Here is a 21,619-nt window from a genome sequence, read left to right as displayed (position 1 = left end):
TCCGCAACACTTGTAATCGGCTTTGTTTGTAGTGGCTCAGGCTCTGGGGGTAAGGCGGATATAGGTAGAATTTCATTTTGTAAAGCTCTCAATAGCTTTTGGAATTGTTCCACTTGTTTACAGAACTATTTAAATCCATCCATTTTCCAAATCCATTTCACTACCGACAAGTTGATTTAGGGCAAAAACAATGATTATACAAATTACCACCACAAACTTTGGTTTATTAATTTTTTGTTTATGTATATATATTTAATATTATCAAAATTCACTTGTTGCTATATATTGGCGGTCTCTATCCTCTTTTTTTATTTGTAAACAAAAAATTTCATTTTGACAGCTGGGGACCAAGTGTTGCCAATCAAAATCGAAATTTGAACTGAAATTTTTTTTGCGTTTTATTTTAGCACTGGTTATCAGTGCAAAAAGAAAACAGCCCTAATGTTGACAATATATGTTGAAGGAAAAAAACAGCCATTTTGGAAACTTTTCGCGTTTATTTCAACGAAACAACTTCGGAAAATGTCACGAAATGTTTACATATACATAGGCAACTAGTGGCTCGATTTACACACACACACACACGCATACATAATAATTAAATTGAAAAAGAAGAAGCAGAAGTTACAAATAACTTTGGATTTAAAAAATCTAATTTTAGAATGCTGCATTTCATTTTTTGGAACATAGCAATTAATTCTTGTGATTCCATTCATTGCTACCCCGGTACTATACATGTTGGTTAAAGTGCTAATGCTGGTTTTGCAACACCAATTACTGTGCTCCCTTTGTTAACATATCCCGATGCCCAGTACAAATGAAACGATTGTAAAATATAAGTCATCAAATAAAGCTTTTATTTTGTTAGCATTTGTGTTTAAATTTCATGTTTAATGTTCCACAATATAGTAGCGAGCGGATAGATGTTGGTTGTCAGTTTATTACGGTAATACAACTCCATGTTATAGTTTGTTTTATCAATGGATCAGATTACATTTTTAAATAATAACCCGATCCACTTTTGCATTATAAATACACAAAAATCAGTTTAATAAATAAATTATTTCTTAATTCACATTACTGATTGATCGATTTAAATCAGTTTTTCAACTCGAAAAAAAACAAAGTATCACAAATGGAAAAAATTTCGCTAGTTTTCGCATTGTTTGGTTTTGTATGGAGTTTCAACGCGAAAACCGAACAGAGTACCGGCCTTATTTTAAAATTCACTTTTTTTTATTGTTTGAAGGGGCTCTTATTGGCGTCATTCTAAATTTATTATAAAAGGCACCTAATAATTGCACTCATGCGATACTTTTTTGTAGTAACTTGGCGTGGTACAACTTCTCAATAGTGACGGCGCTTTTCCGACGAGTTTTGGATGTCGTATACGACTGTTTTCGACGTAGTGGGGATTCTCAGAAGCGCCGTCAAATTCAAAAAATGTTGGCAGGGAATGTGTTGATTACATACTTGGTAAAAATGCTAAATATTGCCCAGTGTTCGATTATTCGAACACCCTATATCTCAAAACCTAAAATTTTAAGGAGAAATCTGATGCCAGATTTGAAGTTTTTGGGCCAATTTACCCTTAGTGTACGAAATTTGGTGAAACATATATAAAAAATTTTCGCTTGGGCGTTAATGGGTTAAGATTTTAAAAATGTAAAGAATAAGAATAGTTAAATTATATTCACATTTGAATGACGTTGACATTGTGTCCAAGGATCATTCAAAGTTCGACACAATTGTTATCTACGTTTGGTGCTAAATAAAATACATTGGCCTTGAAGGATTTCTATTAAAAATAAATGGAATTGTAAATCAACAGCTCTTTTCTATGATTTGAATGTGATGACCATAACTGCTATATATATTGATTTTTTCCCATTTTTTGTAATTGTTGAAGATTAGTCACTTTACCTCATACAAATTTCCATTTTTTACATTTATTGGCTTAAATCTACTTTAGTACAAGTGGTCCGATTGGTCCAATTTTTGGCCAGTGTGTAGACTTTTCGATTCTAAACACAAAATGTCATATATACCACTTTTTGGCGGAAAGACCTATTTTTGGAGTTACGGGCCCCTAAAGTATTCATTGCCACGTATATTGGATTTAGTATCCATCGCACATAATCATCCTAAAAGTAATATATTTAGAATAACATGGACCCGGAGAGGTCCTGGGTTCGCGTTAGCCCACTTTGGACTCTGTCCATAGGAGAAAGTCTCAAACCCCGGCCGAAGGCCGTCTACCTACCCTCTTTGGATTCGCGTTAGCCCACTTTGGACCCTGTCCATAGGTGAAAGTCTCAAACCCCGGCCGAAGGCCGACTACCTCTTTGGGTTCGCGTTAGCCCACTTTGGACCCTGTCCATAAGAGAAAGTCTCAAATCCCGGCCGATGGCCGGCCACCTATACCCAATTTTTAAGGGTCGGTATCTCCAATACTACGCTCTTCCGACAAAATTTTTACTTTACATTTTCGATTTGAAATCCCTTCTCCTAAACTCAAAAAAATTTTGTTTATTTTTAACAACTTGTGCTAAAGTAGATTTGTTCCAATTTATTTTTCAATTGTCCGATTAATAAAGTCTAAAAACCTTCTTCAAAAATTAAACACTAAACTCGTCGCTGTTAAATTTAAAGGCGACAAAAAGCGACGATGTTAGCGACACCAGGGGCCAAATCACCGCAGTCGAAATCGAGTACTTCGTCGTCGTAATGTAGTTTACACGGATCACCGCAGTCGTTATCGAATGGTTTATACTCGAAGTTGAACACGATAGGTAGCATGCTATCGAAAACGAAGTATGTAGTGATTTTTGAGCAGAAAAAAGGTAAACAAAAAGAAATAAGTAGTTGGTGAAAATGGAAGTATTATTTATATATTTTGGCAAAATACATTTAAGAAAATATAATATTACTTGCATTTAGGGAAACGGAACAAAGAAAGTAATGCTCAGTAGCCGCTTCAAAAAAACTCATTTTTTCAAGAAGATATTTAAAAGCTTCTTTTGACAGACAAAAGCGTCTTTTAAATCTATGGATGTTAAAAACACAAATAGTTAAAAGCACTCACTTCAAAATAGAATCACTTACAGGCAATGCACTTCAGGCAATGCTAAACGACTGATTTTGTCTCGAATATTTTTCCTTATTAATGCCACTTTGTACTCGACCTCTGAATCCGAAGACGAGGAAAACAAAAACACATGGATTCATAATAATTTTTACACATATACATATTTTGATCACAAAAATTTATTTTGAAATCATCTTTTGCTTCCAATTTCTTATTACCATATGTTTACAGCAATGTAAAAAAAAGTAGTAGACAAAATAATTTACGATCGAATGCGGTGATCCAAAATTTTAAAGCCATTCGAGTTTTGGCGGTCTTTGTGATCAGAAGCGTTTTTTGGACTCGTAATTGGAGGCGGTTATTCTAATTGAATTTAAAGGCGATACCACAACAAACAAATACCAAATCACCCGTATTAAGATCTATTGATAGGTTCGTTTTCTTATTTACGTTATTGTGTTGCTAAAAATTCTTACGAATCATAATGGATACGCGGGGGGATCCTGGTGATCCTCCACCTATTATAGCTGATGGAGGAGGGACGAACAGGATTCCTGCTAGAGGCAGGAACAAGAGGGGCAATAGCCTGGAAAGGATCGGTAGAGCAAAGGGTAGGAAGATTGACGACGGAATCGGAACTGAAAATCGAATGGAGACTGGGCATATGACCTTGGCAACGGATAATGGTAATGGAACTGGCGACGTCAATAAGTACGTATACGATAACGAGGACGAGGGACCATTCATGGTATATGTGGATGTGGTACATGAGGGCGAAGGCCGAAAACCACTGAGCCTAGTAGCACTGGCACGCCATGTGAACCAAATGGGTTTGCGCGATGTGGAGACAATCACGAAGATCGGCTATGGCAGGGGCAAGGTTGTCTTTAAGAACGCAGCTGCGGTAAACAATTTCGCAGACGACGAACGCATTATCTCTGCGGGTTATCAGCCCAAGATTTTTGCCCATTTCGTATCGAAAATGGGATTAATATATCCTGTCGACTTGGATATACCTATGGATGAGATCGAGAAAAATTTCACTTCGGATAAGACCATCCTGAAAATGTTCCGCGTCATGCGTAAAGAGAAAGATGAATTGATACCAACTAAACGCGTCAAGGTTTTATTCAAGGGCCGCGAGCTACCTCGCTACGTGAGAGTCTACGGCGTGGCTGATCTCCGTGTTCATGAGCATATCTCTTTCTCCCAGTGTTATAACTGCTACCGCTTCAATCATTCACAAAGCATGAAAAGAATACCCCATGCACACCGGGCGAGGTGATATGTACAAATTGCAAAATGAATCATCACCCGACGAGCAGGGACTGTCCAGCAAGGAGAAAAGCTTTCAATATTAAGCGCACCATGACTATTGAGAATTTGTCTTTAAGCGAGACCAAGATGAAATATCCAACTATCTTTTCTAACAAGTTCTATTTATTAAGTGGAGAAGTGGATGGAGAGTTTCCATCCCTTCCTGCAACGAATTTTACACCCCCGAACAACAAGAGTAATGCAAATGCGGTTAACGTAACCCATTCGGCAAACTTTCTACACTCTCAACTTCCATTTGCAAAAGTGGCCAGAGTAACCAAAATTGACCATAACAGACTACGCGGGGAAGAAAATGCAAAGAAACTTCATGCTCAGCACATCCAAGCCCTGGAAGAGGACGAGGTTTACGAATCTCCAAATGGTACTGCATTGGCCCTTTCCGAGAAGAACAAAACCAATGAATTTGAGAGAACCCTAAGTGATCTATCTAAGAAAATTACAAACTTTCTGGTTAGTGCTCCAAATCTTGATTTGTCACAGAAAGAGGCAATTGAGGAGATGCGTCAAGAGATCAACAGAAGTCTCATTAGAATGGACATAGAACTGCTGGCTCATGCATCTTGCTTGCCGGAGACCAACTAGAACGAACTATTAGAATTATCAATGAAAATATTACAATTTAACATACAAAGTTTAAATAATGATAACAACAAAGATCTCCTGGAGCTTTACTTGGAAAACAATAACATTGACGTGGCATTACTATGCGAGACTTGGCTCCGCAATAACTTTTCCTCTAACATATGTAATTACAATTTTGCTTTTAAAAATCGTCAAGATGGTTACGGCGGCGTGGGAATCTACGTGAAAAGAAACATTTCTTTCTCATTGATTGACCTTGAAGGTGAAACTGATGCAATCGGCATAAAGACTTTAAATTTGAAGAAGAACATTAACTTTATTGTTATTTATATTCCCCCGAACTCATCCAGCCAAGACTTCAGAGCAATTGTTAACCGGATATTTCTTAAGGCAGAAATGTTAACTGAACCGACCATAATTGCTGGAGATTTCAACGCGAAATCCACAATGTGGGGCAACTTATCATCTGATGCTCGCGGTAAGTTTCTATGTGACAAGACTACAAGTGAAAACTTTACATGCTTAAATGACGGAAGCCCTACTTTTCGTATGGACGATGGCTATACATCTACGTTGGATCTCACCTTTATCAAAAACTTTATGGATCTGCCCTATTGGGGCGTCAGAAACACTAGGTTAACCAACAGCAACCATCTACCAATAATAATTGAACTTAGAGGTGCTATGGAGTTCCATGGGGGAATATCCAGAATCCGCCGGGCAGCAGTGATCGAGGAAATTTCGAGGCTGCAGGTCGGCGGTTGTCTGGAGGACTTTAATCGCGACGTTCAAGCGATAGTTAAACGAAACACAATCCATATCAAATCGGATAACAAGTATATCCCCAAGCCGTGGTGGTGCGAAGAGACGGCACGACTTTTTAGATTAAGATTGGCAGCCAGAGCTAAATACTATCTGACCAGGTCACTTGATAACCTTACCTTATTTCAAGAAGCTGAGGACCGCCTTAAATCTTTTTGGAAACTGACAAGAAATGTCAAGAAATATAAACAGAGGAAAAACATAAACAACTCTTGGTCTGTCGAACAAAAACAACAGTATTTAGAGTTTGTAGCCAGCGCACCATCACCTCTCCCACCACAACCAGTATCAATGCCCAGTACCACCGCTACCACATTTGAACTGAATTATGACGAATTTACGGAATTTATTAACTCCAGAAACCCCCACTCGGCGGTGGGCCAAGATAAGATTTCCTACGAATACATAAAGAAACTTCCCTCGGTCGAGAAGAGGAATTTCTTCAGAATGATTTCGAGCGTCTGGAGGTCTGGCAACATACCCGACATATGGAGAGATATACGAATTTCACCTATCCCAAAAAGAGGCAAAGATCCGGCCATAATCAATAATTACAGACCGATTGCATTACTTTGTGTCCCACTGAAGTGCATCGAAGCCTTACTTAGGAATAATATTCAGAAACATATGGACACAAATAATATGTTGCCGAGTAGGTGCTATGCTTTCAGGCGTGGACGTTCTACTTCCATGTGCATAAACGACCTCATAAACCAAATATATCATCTGAGAAGTCAAGAAATCATCAAGTCCTCGGTTTTTGCGTCGATGTGGAAAAGGCATATGATTGTGTTAATATTTCGAAACTTACGGAAAAGCTCATTAGTTTTGGCATTGATACCACAATAATTGCCTGGATATCAGATTTCCTAAGTAATAGAAATTTATGTTTCGGAGACCACAAAAAGGCGGTGAATGGTGGCCTTGCACAAGGCAGTGGTCTAAGCCCACTTCTTTTTAATATCTACACGGCATCCCTACATGAACTGAATTCCGACAATTGTACCGTCTACCAGTTTGCGGATGACTTTTTCATCATATCACATCATCCTAATTTCAATACTGCTAGAACCATATTACAAGAGAAAGTAGAGGACTTTTTCTCCAAGTGCAGAGACATTGACTTATATTTCAACCCGTCCAAGACCAACACCATTCACTTTAGTAGGAAACCGCGGGATCTTAACATAAGCTGCAATGGTGAGGCACTGAACCAAGTCAGTAGTATCAAATATCTGGGATTGATCGTTGCTGCGAACAACTCTTCAAGAGAACACATTGACTATACCCTGACTGAAGTTAATAACAAGTGCAAATTTATCACGATTCTTGGAGGTTGCAATTTTGGTATTGATCCACGTAAGTCATTATTATTGTACAAGGCATTCGCAAGATCCAAAATTGAATATGCTGCGGCCGCGTTGGCAAATGCGGGGAAAACTTCTTTGAATAGATTGAGATGCTGTACAAATGGATATCTACGTAAATGTCTTGGGTTGATTCGATCTACACCCGCACCAATTCTCCACCATCTGTCCGCTGAGATGCCACCGAAATACAGATTTGAGTTTGCAGCCGCGAAAGAGCTCATCAAATGTTTCGCCTTTGAATTACCCATTACAAAAACACTCTTGGAGATTTCACAACCGACTAAGACTAGTATAAGTGAAACATTTTTTAAGTACAGATCTGTGCTTATGAACACAGGCCCGGTTGATACTATACAGCAGACACCAAATAACATCCACATCATCGTCGATTTTTTCAAAGGCACAGTGAAGAATAAGACCGAAGCGGGTCCGGACATAATAAATCAACTCTATAAGGAAAAATTAGAGGTAATTAAATCCAACAATTTCGAAATTTTCTTCACCGATGGCTCAGTAAGGGATAATTTTACGGGTTCTGCCTTCGTTCGGGTATCTTGTGGAATGGTATGTGCCTTTTTTGATGACAAAAGATTATCTTCGATGTCGGCTGAATTAGTTGCGATCATCAAGACAATAGAATTTGCCATTGAAAACAAATTACTTAAAATCGCCATATTATCTGATAGTCTGAGTGGACTACAGTCGGTTGAGAATGGAATTAAGAACAATTACCTTATACAGAAATTACTTAAATTGGCAAGTACCTTTGAAGGTGAAATTGAATTACATTATATACCCGGCCATGCGAACATATATTTCAACGAAGTCGCCGATCAAGCGGCCAAAAGAGCAAATTTGATTGGAACTAAACAGGAAATTTTATGGACTATTGCAGATGCCAAAAAACATATCGAACAAAAACTATGGGAAGAATGGTCAAAGGAATATAAAGATAGGTCTAATGAATCTCGATCACACTATTTCAAGATTTTCCCCGACCTTACGAAAAAGCCATGGTTCCTATCCATTACAATGCCACCAATCAAGTGCAGACAAATGAACCGAATCCTCAGTGGACACTGTTTTTGTAAAGACACATTGTCGCAGATGAAGGTTACAGATACACCATCATGTGATTTTTGCGGCTACGACGAAACCGCAGATCATATTTTATTTCATTGGCCAGAATACTCACTAACAAGATCAACATTCCTACAAATGAACAACATTGGATCTGTCATCGAATTCATAGATAAACATGGGAGAGACCAACTGCAAATACTCAATACATTTCTATCTGAGATAGGAGTCCGTTTGTAATCCCCTAGGGAACCTGCTCGCTATGGCGCTATAGTCCTAGGACTGGCCAAGTCAGCTTGCGGCCGTATTTTCATTGTATACGTCCGAGGCAACAACTCTAAACCATAAAAAAAAAAAAAAAAATTTAAAGCGATCGAAATGTTTCTCGATACGAAACAGAGCTCGTTGAAGAATGCGGTGATTTGGCCCCAGGAATACCGATTTTCTTCGATAGCAGAATATATCGACGAACGGAATACCAATTAGTGGCGACTGACGAAAAGCGCCGGCGAGGGCGACTTCAGGAATAAGGGTGATTGTAAAAAAATTGTTGAATCCATGCCAGAATGGCTTTCGTAATAGTTTGCCAACTACAAAGTGACATATGCTTTTCATGTTGCCATTCAACTTGCATTGGTAAATCATGAATAGGGGTATAAGAGGACGTCCCTTGACGGGGTTGATACTCTCGCGAACTTAATGCGAAGCCAAAGTGAATAGGTGGTCGGCCTTTGGCCGGGGTTTGAGACTTCCATCTTCGAACAGAACAAGGCTAACGCGATCCCAAAGGGTATTAGTTGAACGGTCTTCGGGCGGGATTTTCTCTTAGGGACAGAATAAATTAGTTAAGGCAAAAAATTAGCAACTACAATATAAATTCAAACAAATCGCTGAGGGCCTATAAACTGCAGTTTAGACGTGTGTATTGACTTTAACTCGATCTATCACCTTATTGACATTAATCACATCAGATGTGATTAAGTGTAGAATGGCATTTCTTAGTAATTCGGTCTATAGCTACTAACTTATTTTTTTATGACTGGCTGATGAATTTATTTCTGGTTTCAAAACTCTTCACAACTCTCATATTTCATTTTTATTTTATGACATATCGTAAGAACCCAACATGATTTTGTCCATAATTACAAAGGTACATTTCTTTCAAACGACTATAATAAAGAATATAGTTATCGCAAAATACATGTTCACCTGCACAATTCTTGTGCCGGTGTTTTTTGTACTGGCTTTTGTATGGGTAGAAACAGTTTAAACTCTGGTGGGAGTTCGTCCTCTGAATAGAGACGGTCGGAAAAGTAGACACGCCGTATCCTACAATTGGCATGAATTTGAACACGGAGAGTTTCTATATAATTGGTTCCATATGCTCGTCTTGTAAAATCTGACAGATTAAATTGAATTTGATTCCACCCTTCATCAAGACGCATCGGCATAGTGCAGATGAAGGGTTTAACTCGAGTAGTTGACTGGTAATTGCTTGCTCGAAACCTCCTTCGGACATTTTTATCGTCTAACACCTAAAACAAAATTTATCAGTCTAAATGTTACTGCATTACAAATATTTTTACCTGAACTTCAAACGTAAAATATTTCTTCACATTTTTAATAATCATCACCAAAAATGGAAGCTTAATGCCCAATGTCTTCTTCGGATCCGCCGGACAAGTAATGAACGTTGTACTAACGTTCGTCCCTACAATTTCGAGGACCAAACTCTGTATATCATTATCAGTAATACGTTTAATATGACCATTTCTAACTTTCTTATCCCAAATTTGCAGTGGTTTACTTCCAATGCTATAAAGGATAGAAAGAAATCCGGATTGAAACGTATTCTTGAACATTCGCAACAATATTCATACAATTGTTAATGGTTAAACTTTTTTTATTTAACTATAAATTTGATTTAAATCTCAATGTTGTTATGTTCAATCGTCAATTTCACCTAATTGCGCTAATTCAAGAAGAAACCGCATTCCCTCAATCATATGCCCTCAGGACATATATCGCGACCGGCATAGTAAAACTTGACGCCGTCAAAATGTGTGCCCCCGCAGTGTTGCCAGGTTAGGGGTTTCCCCCCCCCAAATTTAGGGGGGTTTTCACGTTTAGGGGGATTTTTAGGGGTAAAATTTATTTGGGGGGATTTTTGGGGGTAAAAAATTATTTCATACCTTATAAAGTGGAGCAATTCTCAAGCAAATTCGAAACAATTCTAGCATAAGTTATGAGAAAAAATATGCGGAAAGTCAACAAGAAGATCCTAAATACAAACAAGTATCCAATAGCATTATTTTCGTTATCTTTTTTAAACTCTTCTGTTGAAAGGGCATTTTTAATATTTGACAAAATTAAAAACAATCGTATTTTAACTTAGCAGCTGAAAGCTTTTTAAAAGTAAGCCCGCTTTTTAAATTGATATACATATTGTATTATTACATCCATAAGGTAAGTACTATGTTCGCTTTTCGCGTTGAAATTTTGGTGGTTACTTTATTAAAACAGTTTAATATAAAGCAGACAAATTAACTCAATTGATGTGTAGTTTCTTGTTCCATTAGTTTTCGGCAAGACTCTACAGGAATAAGTTTGTTTTCATTTATAATTTTGATTATATAAGGACCCTGCCAGCATTTCAAAGTTCCATTTCATCTTCATCGCTACCAAATACTCGTAAATGTCACTACAACCATCCTACTGTGATGGGGGGCAGCATATCATAAAGTACAAAATGTACTTCATACATGTATTTTGCCATCACTACTTTTACAAAAGCCATTTTATTTTTTGTGAAACGCCAAGCGCAACCAGCTTGTTATATTCTATTTAAATAAAAACGAAAATAATGTTCTAAAAACATAGATTTTACGCTTAAAATTGTGAAAGGTATATTGGTGAACAATTTTTGATTTTCCAAATGGAATAAAGTGATTGTTTTTCAAATATTTTACAGACACGCTGCCTCCATCGAATAAAAACACTGGCTGATAGACGCTGAAACATGTAACTCGCTACTTGTAACTCTACATCATCATTAATGCAAAAAATTATGTTAAATGTGATGTGATAGTGGTATAAATGTTATATTTGTAAGAATTTGTAAATGATTAATCATATAAATAAATATCTAAACAAACGTGTTTTACTCGACCACAATGATTCTTTTACCACTATCTTAAAATGTGCTTTTTCTGATTGTTTGGAGAGTCTCTTATTGGCGTCGTTCTAAATTGATCTACAAAGGCACCTAATAATTGCACTCATACGAAACCTTTTTGTAGTAACTTGGCGTGGTACAACTTCTCAATAGTGACGGCGCTTTTCCGACGAGTTTTTGATATCGTATATGATTGTTTTCGACGTACTGGGGATTCTCAGAAGCGCCCCCAAATTCAAAAAATGTTGGCAGGGGAAAAGTAATCGCGAAAATAAAGTGGTTTTCAACTCGAAAACCGAACGTAGTACCTACCCATAGAAAAAATAATTTCCTCAGGGATGAAATTTTAAACAAACGAAAATCTCTTTTGTTTTAAAGTATTTTCTTAAATAGCAAATTTTATTTTTTATTTACTTCAAACGAAAAAAAATTTAGCATCAAAAGAAAACTTAGTTTTTCTAAAATTTCGTTTCTCAGGAAAGAACTCTTCTTTCAGGATATATATTTGTGTTAAATTTAATTTTTAAAGTGTATCACTACAGGATTTTTTTCACGTAATTTTGGGACCACTTTTATATTCTGACATTTTTTGGGGGTTTTTGAAAAAACTTAGACCAATTTAGGGGTTTTTTTCTTAATATTTGGGAAGACGAATCAAAAATTACCTGGCAACACTGGCCCCCGCATACCCTCATGCACCTAATCAAAAGACGTTACTGTACAAGCCAAGTAAGTAAGTATGTTTATTTGAGACTTATTAATTTCGATTACATTGATGATATGAACTTATCGATAAGTTAGTGGTAAACTTAAGCGGACCTTAGACGGTCGGATAAACACTACGACATAGGTTCGCCTATTTGTTGTGTGTTCGTTAAAGTTTTACCCTCACACTGCACGAACAATTATGATAACAACATGAAGACATAAGAAGAAGCATAAACACAAACAATGAAGATGGACGAAAAGTTAGGTTTAAAGCCATTTTTTCAGTAAAAATGGAAGAAACAATAAAAATTCCAAGCTGAATTAGCGATCCCTCATTTATTTCATTGCAGAAATGCTTGTTTTAATTATGTAAATAAATTTGTTTTTGCTAATGTTTGGCGAACATTCCCTTACACGTGAAGATTTGTGCCTCCCAACCGGAAAAAATCAAAGTTGTTTTGATTTTATGCCAACACGTCCCCGCAACACGCGAACATGGCCTTATACTAGCGGATTTGTCGCCGCAACGTGTTGTGTCGTAGGGTTTATCCGACCGTATAAGGTGCCCTTTAGAACCATCCCAATAAACACAAGATAAGCGTTTTTCAAATGCAACAACTTTTCAGTTTGAGGGTAAATATAATTTTCAACATAAATTCAACTTGACTTGAAATAGCTCATCTTCAATACATCTTCAAATTGTTTGCGAATTAGTTCCAATTTGCCAAAATGTTGACGAAATCTTTGAAAAGGTGTTGAAGATAATATGAGAAAACTTTGACAAAACACTACCCTAAAATGCAACGAAAAACCCATGTGGTTTTCAATACTTATTTGTGCAACGAAGTTCGTGGTCAATTGCAAGAAATAAAAAAAATAGAAAATTTTAGACAAATAACCAAATAGTTTATAAAAATAGGTAAGTGAAAATAAAAAATGAAATAAAACTCTAAGGAAGTCACTAAATGTATATATCTTTGCAGAAAACTAAAATTATGGATTCTACGTTCTTGAAAACATTAAAAAGCTGACCGATGAAAAAATGGTGGACAATTAACTGGAACTGCTTCAAATAGTTTATAATAATTGGTACGTCAATATGAAAAATTAAATCAACACTTTAGAGAAGTCACTAAATTTAAATCTCTTTGCAGAAAACTAAAATCTTTGGATGCTACATTCTTGCAAACATTAAGAAGCTGACCAATGAAAAATGAGTGGCTTATCGACAAGAAAAAGTTTCCAGAAACATTACAAGTGCAACCAATTAAAATTGTTAAAAACAACAAATTGTTGAAATCAACAACTTCTGGATGAAAATGTGCACCACATCGTCAGTTTAATTCATATGCTATTATCAGTTTAAAATGGATATTTTGTGAATTCCTTCTGCTGGAAATCAATTCTAACACGCGGTCCAGTACGTTCCTAATTTCAAATTGCCCGCATGTTAAAAAATTTTAATGCTGTTTTATGACACCAAAAGGAAGGAAATCGAATTATCAATGCAAAAGTGTTTACTAATAATGTTTAAGATATTTAAAGTTTTGTTGTTTGTTTTTTTTTTTTGTTCTTATTTGTTGATATGTTTAATAAGATTATTATTTATCAATTGGTATTGTAGTGTATTATGTAGTGTAGTGTATTATTATATATTTTATTTTGATGAAAATGAATAAATTATACAAAATTCATAGAATTTTGGCTTTGACTTTCAATTTGAAGTGGGGATATCATTCATACAAATTTAGGTTGAAAAGTATTTGCAAAGATGTTAATTTTGAATTTGACTCGCATCGAAAATTGTTTGACAAATTATTGAGTAGCGATGCATTTCAATTTGAGGATAACACTTGAGATATTATTGCTAATGTGTTGAATTTCACTGTTGAGGGTAATGTCTGTTTTTTGTTGAGAACGCGATTTTCTCAACAATTTCTCAACTTGAATATTACCCTAATCCTTTGAAAAAATGTTTGAAAAATTGTTGAAATTTAGCATTTTTCAAACGTTTGTGTTTATTGGGAATGAGCGTTTTTCAAATGCAACAACTTTTCAGTTTGAGGGTAAATATAATTTTCAACATAAATACAACTTGTCTTGAAATAGCACATCTTCAATACATCTTCAAATTGTTTGCGAATTACTTCCAATTTGCCAAAATGTTGACGAAATCTTTGAAAAGGTGTTGAAGATAATATGAGAAAACTTTGACAAAACACTACCCTAAAATGCAACGAAAAACCAATGTGGTTTTCAATACTTATTTGTGCAACGAAGTTCGTGGTCAATTGCAAGAAATAAAAAAAAATAGAAAATTTTAGACAAATAACCAAATAGTTTATAAAAATAGGTAAGTGAAAATAATAAATGAAATAAAACTTTAAGGAAGTCACTAAATGTATATCTCTTTGCAGAAAACTAAAATTATGGATTCTACGTTCTTGAAAACATTAAAAAACTAACGGATGAAAAAAATGGTGGAGAAATAACTGGAACTGCTTCAAATAGTTTATAATAATTGGTACGTCAATATGAAAAATTAAATCAACACTTTAGAGAAGTCACTAAATTTAAATCTCTTTGCAGAAAACTAAAATCTTTGGATGCTACATTCTTGCAAACATTAAGAAGCTGACCAATGAAAAATGAGTGGCTTATCGACAAGAAAAAGTTTCCAGAAACATTACAAGTGCAACCAATTAAAATTGTTAAAAACAACAAATTGTTAAAATCAACAACTTCTGGATGAAAATGTGCATCACATCGTCAGTTTAATTCATATGCTATTATCAGTTTAAAGTAGATATTTCGTGAATTCCTTCTGCTGGAAATCAATTCTAACACGCGGTCCAGTACGTTCCTAATTTCAAATTGCCCGCATGTTAATAAATTTTAATGCTGTTTTATGACACCAAAAGGAAGGAAATCGAATTATCAATGCAAAAGTGTTTACTATTAATGTTTAAGATATTTAAAGTTTTGTTATTTGTTTTTTGTTCTTATTTGTTGATATGTTTAATAAGATTATTATTTATCAATTGGTATTGTAGTGTATTATGTAGTGTAGTGTATTATTATATATTTTATTTTGATAAAAATGAATAAATTATACAAAATTCATAGAATTTTGGCTTTGACTTTCAATTTGAAGTGGGGATATCATTCATACAAATTTAGGTTGAAAAGTATTTGCAACGATGTTAATTTTGAGTTTGACTCGCATCGAAAATTGTTTGACAAATTATTGAGTAGCGATGCATTTCAATTTGAGGATAACACTTGAGATATTATTGCTAATGTGTTGAATTTCACTGTTGAGGGTAATGTCTGTTTTTTGTTGAGAACGCGATTTTCTCAACAATTTCTCAACTTGAATATTACCCTAATCCTTTGAAAATATGTTTGAAAAATTGTTGAAATTTAGCATTTTTCAAACGTTTGTGTTTATTGGGATGGCTGAATAAGGAGGTTGAATCACGATAACAAAAACAACAAATTTCAATATGTTGTTTACAATTTTAAGAAGTCACAATCAGCTGATAAAAGAATCGTATGGCATTGGTAAAAGTGGCAATTGCTTATTCTTTCAATTGTCCTGAAAAAATAATTAAAATCCAGAGAAAAATAAAGGTTCAAATTTAATTGTGTCACCTATGAGTGATTGTGAAGTGGATAATTCATCCGAGGAACGCCGATATGAGACAAATAAGACTATAATACCCACCAATGTTAAGAATGGAAGTCAGTCAAATGGATCTTCGCCATCTATTAACAAAAACAGTGTAGGTTGCAGTTTAAAAACTGATGTGCGTGGTATTTTGGGTCTGGAATATGTTATCAAGATACTCAAGTCATCTTTGAACAATTCTCCAGCTATGAATGCGCGAGTTTGTTTGAGATGCATTTGCTATGCAGTGTCATTTGGAGAGCTGCAATCACCATAAACATATGATTTTGACATCTTAAAATTTTGTCAAAATAAAAAAATTGTAATCATATGGGCCCATGATTTAACCTTCTTGTTCAGCCATGCTTAGCTTGGCTACACACTTCTGAAATATAGAAGTTTTTTTTTTTAAATCAATTTACCTTTGCTTTTTCATTAATATTTTTTTCCTCTTATTTAAGCTGTTCACAAAAAAAAATTCAATTGTACATTTTGTTAGCAATCATTTTTTTAAATAAAAATCTTTTGTTTTAAAAGAAACTTTGTGCATTTGATCTTTGCTTACAGAAAAGCAGCTTTTGAGTTAGTTCACAGTCTTTCACACCCTGGATGCAAAGCTACAAGAAAACTCTTAGCAGATCGCTTTGTTTGGCCAAACATGAACAAAAACTGTAATTTTTGGTCAAAAACGTGCCTCACGTGCCAAAAGACGAAAATATCGCGCCATACACATTCACCAACCGAAAATTTTAGTTACACCTCAGTTCGTTTCTCGGAAATACATATTGATATAGTTGGTCCCCTACCGCCATCGGAAGAATACAGATACATTCTGTCAATGATTGACCGATTTTCTAGATGGCCTGAAGATATCTCAGCTGAGAATATATGCAAAGCTGTTTACGATCACTGGATTGCGAGATATGGTTGCCCAAATAAAATTGTATGTGATCGTGGCTGTCAGTTTACATCAAAATATTTTCATGATTTTTGTAAATTTATCGGTGCCAAATGCCAACATACTACTTCATATCACCCGCAAGCAAATGGAATGATTGAACGTTTCCATCGAACTTTGAAATCATCAATTTTATGTCATGACAATATCCAGTGGACAAGAATTTTGCCTTCTGTCTTATTAGGAATTAGAGTTTCTTATAAGGAAGATAAGGAAGTCATAATAGGCAGAATTGCTATATGGGGAAAATTTACATCTTCCAGGAGAATTCTTTCAAGATAGTTTAAAGCCAAAAGATCATAGTGAATTTCTGTTGTCCCTCAAGAATGTTATTTCCACTTTCAAACCACAAAAAGGATCTAATCATAGTAAATGCAAACATTTATAAGTAAAGACTTACTGCATTCAGAGTTTGTTTGGATTAGAAAAGATGCTTCTCATACACCATTTACATTCTAATATAATGGACCTTTTAGAGTTATAAAAAGAAACGTAAAATATTTTACAATACTCATAAATGGTAAAGAAGATACAGTATCAATTGATCGCCTCAAACCAGCTTATAACGAGAATGAAAATGTTCATCAAGTTGAATTTTCATCAAATTCAAGCATATTGTTGAGAAATACACCAATGAGAAATAAAAAAATCGCTTTCCGCTAGAAGGGGGGTAGTGTGGTGACAACCTTGGCTACACACTTTTGAAATATAGAAGTTTTTTTAATCAATTTACCTTTGCTTTTTCATTAATATTTTTTTCCTCTTATTTAGGCTGTTCAAAAAAAAAAAGCTTCAATTGTACATTTTGTTAGCAATCATTTTTTTAAATAAAAATCTTTTTTTTTTTTTTAAAGAAACTTTGTGCACGTGATCTTTGCTTACCTGCGACCCACACACAGTTAAATAATGTAACATAGCTCTTGCTTTATAGTGAACAATTATCGATTGTGCGTACATGGCACATGAGATGAATGAAAAAAGGCTTGCTCATTAATCTTTGTTGTTGTCTTACAGAGCGCGGGTGTCTGTTGTTAAGATAAATAAATAATTAATACTAAATCTACTACTAAAATGTTCTCACCGATAGCCAGATGGCTATACGAGCTATAGCATCCAATACGGTTAAATCACGAACCGTTTTGGAATGCAAAAATATAATAAATTCCTACTCCGAGTATGGCTCCATTCGGATCATCTGGGTACCTGCTCACTGTGGGGTGGATGTAAACGAGCATGTGAATGACCTAGCGATAAAAGCCAGGGAAGCTGAGGAAGTAAACTTGGATAACCCCAAGCCCTTTGGGGCTACCCGGTCCGAGTTAAAAGTGTGGGCGAAGCGAGCACATGTAGAGCTGTGGAACAGTGAAATAGTCGGAAGGACCACGAAGATCATATGGGGAGATCCCGATGAAGAGAAAACAAAAGAACTACTGAAGGAGAGTAGGAGTACGATCAGTAGGGTTATTGGAATCATCACGGGACACTTGGACCTCAGGGCACACTTGAACCGTATAGGTGTAATAAACGATAGTTTATGCAGGGCATGTGGAGAGGACGAAGAGACACTTGAACATTATCTGTGTCACTGCCCGGCATTTACAAGATACAGATCCCAACATTTGGGAGTCGAAAACATTCCAAATTTAAACCGATTGAAGGGAGTAAAATGGAAACAAATTAAGGAATTCGTCGAAAACACAGAATTCTTAAAATAAGCATGGGGTTATAATTATAAACTAGAGCGCACAACAAGCCGATTTCTGGCTTAGGTGTATGTCATATGACATGAGACGGAGAAATCCGACTCCTCTTTTCAACCTAACCTAACCTAACCTAAAATCTACTACTAAAAACAACACTTAAAACGAATTAACAAATTGTATAATACCGTCGAGGGCTAATAATAATAGCTTTTAAGGTACAATGGTAAGTATTTTTCTTTACACTAGTATCACAGTTGAAGCGAATATGCATGAGCATAGGGTAGGTACGTAAGTATTATAATATGACTTATGGTCTAATATATACAATTGCACATATTTCTTTTAGTAGATTATTTTGTAAGAGAGTTAAATATAATTATTATTTATCCTCTATGTGTTCCAGGTGTTGTTTTCTGGAAGAATTGCGGCAAAGTAGGATTGGCTGATTCATTGTCAAGTAATTCATTAATGATGGCAACAGACGAGAGGTATTTAGAATCAGTCCAATTAGAATTTTCTTCAATATTGTAAATTGTGCTCAACAATTCATTTTCATGTGCGGCAAGCCTCTCTATAAATGATCGCTGGAGGTTGAGGGCGTAACTGCATAATGGTTGGACTCCAGATGTTTCATAAATGTGGGAGTTGGAGTATTTTTTACGCGGCTTTGCTAATGTTTGTTGACGCATTTTCTTATTATTTTCCGTTCAAAGATTCATTAGCCACTGTCGGGGAGATAGTGAACCAGATCGGAAATCCATATCTCAGCATTGGCCTTATGGCTACTTTGTAGAGTAGGAGCTTTGTTTTTTGAGGTAAGTATTTGTTCCCCAGAATGTATGAGAATGACCCAAGTATACGTTTTGTCTTTTTCAGTGATAATCGGGCATGAGTGTTGAACTTTAACAAGTTGTCGAAAGTGACTCCCAGATATTTTATTTCTGTCTCGAAGGGAATTTCGATATCATTTAGTGTGAGTTTCAGTGACTTGCTCTCGGGGACTACAAACCTGGGACATTTACCGGAAGCATTTCTTATACATATTGCTTCAGATTTTGTTGCGTTAATTGTTATTCCCCACTTTACGTAGAAATCGCTGATGAGCTGGAGGTGTTGTGTTGCTTTGTGTAGCGCCTCTGCCGGGGAAGTGCTGTGGGCGTAAATTAAACAATCATCTGCGTAAAGAATTGCCTGTGAGTCCGCGTGAGTGTGTGGAAAATCGTTCAGGAAAATGTTGAACAGAAATGGTGCCAGGACACTGCCCTGAGATACCCCACTATTTACTTCACCTAAGCTGGATGACATTCCTTGAATATTTACGGAGAATTTTCGGTTTGTAAAATAGCTGGTAAGCATTTTCACGATGAATGGGTCAGTTTCCAGTTCAACAAGTTTGTATAAGATTCCCATATGACATACAGAATCAAATGCCTTTTGAATGTCTAGCACAATGGCAACAGTACATTTTTTATAGTTGAGATTTGAAACTATATCATTATGGAATTTCAAAAGAGCATGTTGGGTGGAATGACCTTTTTTAAAACCAAATTGAAAATTTGGAATTGGACCAATTATGTAACCATTTTCAATTTTTTCCTTTAGGACATGCTCAAAGAGTTTCCCGATGTTAGAGAGGAGAGAAATAGGACGAAAATCTGCCAGTTAAGCAATATCCGTTTTTTTCTTAAGGCCGGTACTCTGTTCGGTTTTCGCGTTGAAACTCCATACAAAACCAAAAATGCGAAAAATTTGCGAAATTTTTTCCATTTGTGATACTTTGTTTTTTCGTGTTGAAAAAGTGACGTTTATAGCACGGCGCCATTTGCAATGTGAATTAAGAAATAATTTATTTATTAAAAACTATTTGTGCGGGTTTATAAATCAGACACGGACCATATTTTTGTTCCGAAACTATACAAAGAATCAAAGGAATAGCAGATCAATTGCCCAAGGAAAAATAAAATGTTATTTTGTAAAAACAAGCAACAACCACCAACTTAATCCAATATCGCTCCCTGTAAAATAGCGCTCCAAGCTACCTAAAAAAACGCCGCTTTCTATGTGCGAAGTAATGGTTTCCATAAAAGTTTTTCGCAAGAATGAACATAGTACCGGCCTTTAATAGGCAATATTTTTGCTACTTTCCAAACAGAGGGAAAATATCCATTATTGATACTGTGATTAAAAATGCATGTGAGTAATTTTAATGTTGCACTGGGGAATTTTTTTATAATAAAGTTTGAGATTTCATCAATCCCACACGGATGAAAAAGACTGTTTTTCATATGTTTGGCTATAAACATTATATGTTTGGATCACAAATTTTTAAACACAATATTTTTGAGTGCAAGCATATAATGTTCATAAACTAGCATAACATGTTTGGGACATATATGTTAATGTTAGAACATATTATGTTTGGGACATAAAATGTTTGTAAATATAATATGCTTGGATGCAAACATATATTAATTTAGAAATAGCCTATAAACATATATGTGTTTAGTAGCTTGGAGCGCTATTTAACAGGGAGCGATATTGAATTAAGTTGGTGGTTGTTGCTTGTTATTACAAAATTAACATTTTATTTTTCCTTGGGCAATTGATCAGCTACTTCTTTGATTCTTACAAACTGTGTGGTCCGCTGTTCGAATCCCCGTCCGGCAAAAGGTAAAATTAAAATAAAAAAAATCATAAAATTGAATAATTTCTTCTACAATGTTTGTATTACAGAAAAAGGTGCTAAGAACTAAAAAATCTCGTGGAAGTGAGAAAGATGTCGGGGAATATACAATTGGGCAGAAACAAACCTATGTTGTTAGCACCTATATTACCTGTTTATTTTCATAATTCATTATGATTGTAAATATATAAATAAATAAATAAAATTTTGAGCACAATATTGTTTGGGAGAATTTTTTTTAAGCATATAATATTTTTGGGTGCAAAATGCTTCCAAACATATTATATGGTCACATAATAACATATTGTTTTTGGAAGACATCATTATTGAATTTGGATGCAAAAATACAAAATGTTTGGAACTTAGTCTACCCAAACATATATTGTTTAGACCAATATGCTTTCAAACATATTATATATTGGTAGAGATCAAACATATAAAT

At 35.3% G+C, this 21,619-nt stretch overlaps 2 protein-coding genes and 3 long non-coding RNA genes across 6 annotated transcripts; 4 read left to right on the top strand and 1 right to left on the bottom strand.

The window, feature by feature from the left end:
* Nucleotides 1-9,361: 9,361 nt before the first annotated feature.
* On the bottom strand, nucleotides 9,362-10,290 carry Bug22 (cilia- and flagella-associated protein 20). The gene is made up of 2 exons (XM_075295729.1): nucleotides 9,867-10,290; nucleotides 9,362-9,815 (listed from the first exon to the last, which is right to left on the bottom strand). Exons 1-2 carry the CDS (start codon nucleotides 10,140-10,142, stop codon nucleotides 9,486-9,488), a joined length of 606 nt encoding a protein of 201 aa, XP_075151844.1. The 5' UTR covers nucleotides 10,143-10,290; the 3' UTR covers nucleotides 9,362-9,485.
* Nucleotides 10,291-10,937: 647 nt separating this feature from the next.
* On the top strand, nucleotides 10,938-11,434 carry LOC142223535 (uncharacterized). Its single transcript, XR_012718777.1, has 2 exons — nucleotides 10,938-11,184; nucleotides 11,252-11,434. It is a non-coding gene; the product is annotated as an uncharacterized LOC142223535 (long non-coding RNA).
* A 922-nt stretch (nucleotides 11,435-12,356) lies between these two features.
* Nucleotides 12,357-15,291, top strand: LOC142223534 (uncharacterized). 2 transcript variants are annotated; one of them, XR_012718776.1, is made up of 3 exons: nucleotides 12,357-13,082; nucleotides 14,581-14,687; nucleotides 14,753-15,291. It is a non-coding gene; the product is annotated as an uncharacterized LOC142223534 (long non-coding RNA). The 2 variants fall into 2 exon arrangements; XR_012718775.1 differs by lacking the exon at nucleotides 12,357-13,082 and adding an exon at nucleotides 14,401-14,516.
* Nucleotides 13,145-13,881, top strand: LOC142223532 (uncharacterized). The gene is made up of 2 exons (XR_012718774.1): nucleotides 13,145-13,252; nucleotides 13,318-13,881. It is a non-coding gene; the product is annotated as an uncharacterized LOC142223532 (long non-coding RNA).
* Nucleotides 15,292-17,882: 2,591 nt separating the features above from the next.
* Nucleotides 17,883-18,506, top strand: LOC142224875 (uncharacterized). The gene has a single exon (XM_075294651.1). The coding sequence runs from the start codon at nucleotides 17,883-17,885 to the stop codon at nucleotides 18,504-18,506; it is 624 nt and encodes a 207-aa protein (XP_075150766.1).
* The last annotated feature ends 3,113 nt before the right edge of the window (nucleotides 18,507-21,619 follow it).

This window comes from Haematobia irritans, chromosome 2 (assembly GCF_050003625.1).
Source record: "Haematobia irritans isolate KBUSLIRL chromosome 2, ASM5000362v1, whole genome shotgun sequence".
NCBI lineage: Eukaryota > Metazoa > Arthropoda > Insecta > Diptera > Muscidae > Haematobia > Haematobia irritans.
The sequence above is the reverse complement of the archived record's forward strand: the minus strand, read 5'-3'. Positions and strand labels throughout refer to the sequence as shown.